Consider the following 4,363-nt stretch of genomic DNA (forward strand, 5'->3'; position numbering starts at 1 on the left):
AGTCAAAAAAAAGAAAAGGATATATAATGTAACCTGGTTTTTGGCCTCTAAAAATGTATCTCTTGGAGTAGACAAGATTTTTAAAAAGGATTATTCAATAACAGAAGCAGCATGTAAAAATAAAACGTATTTCTCTGGTGAAAAAGAACCTAAAAGAAAAAATATATAACATACTAAATTGTAAACTGGAATTGCCGCAGGTCTTTCATTAACTCACCTACTGTAGGGATGGTAGGCACAGCCTCCCCCAGCTTCAATTTATACAAGATGGTGGTTTTTCCAGCTGTATCCAAACCCAATATAAGAATCCGTATCTCTTTTTTCCCAAGTAGACTCTTAATGAACTTTTCAAAAATGTTTCCCATTGTAACTGAATTCTGTAACATGACAAGAAAAGCAAGTCAAATAATTGTTCTTTGCAGAGATATAGAAGCAACATGCATAAAATACAAGTGTCAATTAGAAATGGCTTCAAGGAAAAATTAAACAATTTTAGGTACACTTTGGCCAATGAGTAGTGAGTCTTATCTTCAAAGGGAAACTCAACTAAACCTTTCAATGCCTTACCAGAAAATTCTATTTTCCACTGCAGCATCCAAGTGGGATATACAACATAACCTCAGCACTGCTACAACAGTGGTAGCCTTTAGTCAATTTAGTACAGAGGTACAGGACCAGGCGCGGTAGCTCACACCTGTAATCCCAGCACTTTGGGAGGCCAAGGCGGGCGGATCACCTGAGGTCAGGGGTTCAAGACCAGCTTGGCCAACAAGGTGAAACCCCACCTCTACTGAAAACAGAAAAATCAGCCAGGCCTGGTGGCGCATACCTGTAGTACCAGCTACTCAGGAGCCTAAGGCATAAGAATCGCTTGAACCTGGGGAGGCAGACGTTGCACTGAGCCAGGACCACGCCACTGCACTCTAGTCTGGGTGACAGAGCAAGACTATCTCAAAAAATTAATTAATTAATTAATTAAATTTAAAAAAAACAGAAGTACAGAAGCAATGATACAACAAATACAACTGTACCTCATTCTAAACTGTACTGAAATGAGAATGTTTATTTTATGCAATAATAAACAAAGTCTTTAAGGCAGGTTAAACAACTATATCCCCTGGAAACGTAGTAGTTCCCCATGGCTAGCAGACAGCCTAGTAAATAACCTAAGAAATTTCAGAGGCAAAGAAATTCAGCGTTGGAAAGCTTCACTGCCAAGACAGAGAACTTGGCAGAGTTGAGGAGGCACCACAGCATCCAGTTTTCATTTGAGTTTTTTAAGACAGGGTCTCACTCTGTCACCCAGGCTGGAGTGCAGTGGCACAATCACGACTCACTGCAACCTCAACCTCCCCATCTCAAGCAATCCTCCCACCTCAGTCTCCAGAGCAGCTGTGACCACAGGCATTCGCCACCTCGCCCAGCTAATTTTTGTATTTTTTGTGAAAATTAGGTCTCACTCTATTTCCCAGGCTAATCTCAAACCCCTGGGCTCAAGAAGTGATTCTCCCGCCTTAGCCTCCCAAAGTCCTGGGATTACAGGCGTAAGCTACCAGGCCCAGCCAGTATCCAGTGTTCTATTGCTGTAACTATCACCTTACTCTCAACCAGTTCTTAGAACTTTTTATTTAAGTATAGTTTACATACAGATATAAACGTATATAACTATAAAGTTCAATAAATTTTCATGAACCAAACACACCTATGTAACCAAATCAAGAAAAGATGATTTATCAGGCTGGGCGCAGTGGCTCACGCCTGTAATCCCAGCACTTTGGGAGACCAAGGTGGGCGGATCACCTGAGGTCAAGAGTTCAAGACCAGCCTGGCCAACAGGGCAAAACCCTGTCTCTACTAAAAACACAAAAATTAGCCAGGCATGGCGGTGCACAGCTGCAGTCCCAGCTACTCAGGCAGCTAAGGCACAATAATCACTTGAACCTGGGAGGTGGAGGTTGAAGTGAGCTGAGATTGGGACACTGCACTCCAGCCCAGGGCAACAGAGCGAGACTCCATCCCAAAAAAAAAAAGATGATTATCAGATCAATTCTCCTTGTGCCTCCTCCCAGTCATTACTCCATAAAAGGTAATCACTATATTGACTTCTAACAGCATAGATGTTCAATATTTTATTTTTCAGTAGAGATCATGGTAGCTTACATAAAGTACATCAGTAGCAAAGTTAGACTAACTTTACAGAAATTTACAGTCTCTTTGAGATGAGCCTACTTGAAATGTGAGCTTGACATTCTAAGTAAAGACTTAAAAGCAGTGCTGGGTCTACACCTCTAACCAAGCTCTTGGAAGTCTATAAAGATCTTCAGACCAGGCAGGGTGGCTTACCCCTGCAATTCCAGCACTTTGGGAGGCCGAGGCAATAGGATCACTTTATTTTTTGCTTACTAAGATAACAGAAAACAAGGGAGGATTGCTTTAGGCCAGGAGTACAAGACCAGCCTGGGCAACATAGCAAGACCCTGCCTCTATTTTTAAAAACAAAACAAAAAAAGACCTACATCCTTGTTCCAGAGACTGTGATTTATTTTCCTATTAAATTGCTAACCAAAGAAAGCTTTACTCCTGGGCAGCGGAGGGGGAAGACACAAAGAGGATAGGCAATCAACCATTCATTCGAACTCTGGTGACCACAGAGGGGAGGTAACCAAATTCCACAGGCCTCACCGCTGAAATTCAACAGTGGTCAGCAGTAGCTTAATATCATGGATTACGCCCAAATACACAACATTCCTTTCTAGGATGAGAGAAAGCGAGCCCAGAATTTTTCCTATTCACAAATATGGAACATGCTGGGGGAGGGAAGGTATTTCCCGCTCAGACGCCCCGAGGCAGATAGTTCCCCAGATTCCCCCTGCCAACCGCACAGACACACCCCCTTGACCTCCCTCTCCTTTCTCTTTCCTCTTCTTGCTACTCATGTGCCCCAGACCCCCGCGGTCCTGACACTCCTGCGCCGCTGGAGACCCTCTGGGGTATGATGGCTCCGATTACAGGGCCTTTTTGGCACGCTCACTCTCCCGGCCCCAAGCGCCAAAAGCGCATTAGGGAGAAACGTCGGCACGACGTCAAGAACACGAACGAGCGCGGTGGCCCAGGTGAGCATGCGCGGCAGCCAGGCACGCCCGGCTCCTGGGGAAGGACGCTGAGTACCTTTTTTACCCGGGCCGCCAGGCCGCTGCTTCTCAACTTGTGCGCCCCTGGAAGAGCAGAGAGAGGGCCTTGCGTGGAACCTACGAAGCCTCCTTCGGTTCCTCGCTGCTCCCGCCGTCGAGAGGGCAAAGAAGGAACAGCGGAGCCCAATACCTTTCCGCAAGCCACCGCCACCCTCCAGTTTCTGGCCCGCAGACGAAGTAGAGATCCAGCCAGGTCTTGAGTGCTGCCGCCCCAGGGGAGCCAGAGATTCACCTGTTGCCACTCAAGGCACCGCTACCTACATCACCGCCGACTCCGCGGCCTTTAAGATTTCGGCTCAGTTCAGCTAAACCACAACCGGCGTGGGGACAGGAACAGCAACCAACCAATCACCCACCGCCTCCTGGAGCTTTTGCACCAATGAGCTGGAAGTTTTATGAGTGACGACACATCTGACCAATGCAAGAACAGTAAGGGCCTAGGAGGGCGGGAGCGCCATAGGCGACGCCACGAAGCTCTGGCAATACCCTGTTCATCTTCAAATGACAGCTCAGCGAGTTCCGACGAGACTCGCCCACGTCCTCCATGCCACGTGCGACCAATCAGAAAAGCAAAAGGATTGTCTATTTGCACAGCCAATCCGCTGGGAAAATCGCTGAGGTTTGAGCTAACCGCGGAGCGTTCACACCAACCGGGAGGGACATGTGGGCAGGGCCAGGTTAATAGTGCCATGGAAGGAAATTTACTGCAGTTGAGTTATACGTAGACATTAGTTTGGGGAGGTGTTCCGCGTAGGAAATACCAGACACTGACACTGAAATTAGGCATAAGGAAGGTTTCCTATTCCGCCTGAGGCTAGACTGCCCTCCCACCTCTAAACAGATTTTCAACAGTTGGGGAAAATACTGGCCACCCGCACCTCGTTAAGATGTCGCAGAACCATTCGTGGTTACTGAGCATTGCTCTCCATAACCAGTTCCCTAAATGCCCACCTTGTTAGCTAAAAAGGTTACAAACGCCTGTAAATGGTACATAACTGAAATCATCAGAATTACAAAATCTATTAAACATACGCTATGGGCCAGAACCTATATCAAGAACTTTAGCTGGCGCGGCACAGTGGCTTACTCCTGGAAGGCCAAGGCTTTGAGCTAGGAGTTCGAGACCAGCCTGAGCAACATGGCAAAACCCCACCTCTACAAAAAAAAAAAAA

At 46.6% G+C, this 4,363-nt stretch overlaps 1 protein-coding gene across 1 annotated transcript in view; it reads right to left on the reverse strand.

Moving 5' to 3' along the window:
* ARL17B (ADP-ribosylation factor-like 17B) overlaps positions 1-3,545 on the reverse strand; it is a 57,043-nt gene extending 53,498 nt beyond the window's left edge. The window contains exons 1-2 of the mRNA XM_011940181.1: positions 3,424-3,545; positions 218-377 (exon numbers count right to left, since the gene is read on the reverse strand). Coding sequence (XP_011795571.1) covers positions 218-365 — 148 coding nt within the window. The 5' untranslated portion in view covers positions 366-377; positions 3,424-3,545. The remainder of the gene's footprint in view (positions 1-217; positions 378-3,423) is intronic.
* Between the last annotated feature and the right edge of the window lie 818 nt (positions 3,546-4,363).

The sequence above is a fragment of the Colobus angolensis genome, unplaced genomic scaffold, assembly GCF_000951035.1.
Source record: "Colobus angolensis palliatus isolate OR3802 unplaced genomic scaffold, Cang.pa_1.0 Scaffold187, whole genome shotgun sequence".
Taxonomy (NCBI): domain Eukaryota; kingdom Metazoa; phylum Chordata; class Mammalia; order Primates; family Cercopithecidae; genus Colobus; species Colobus angolensis.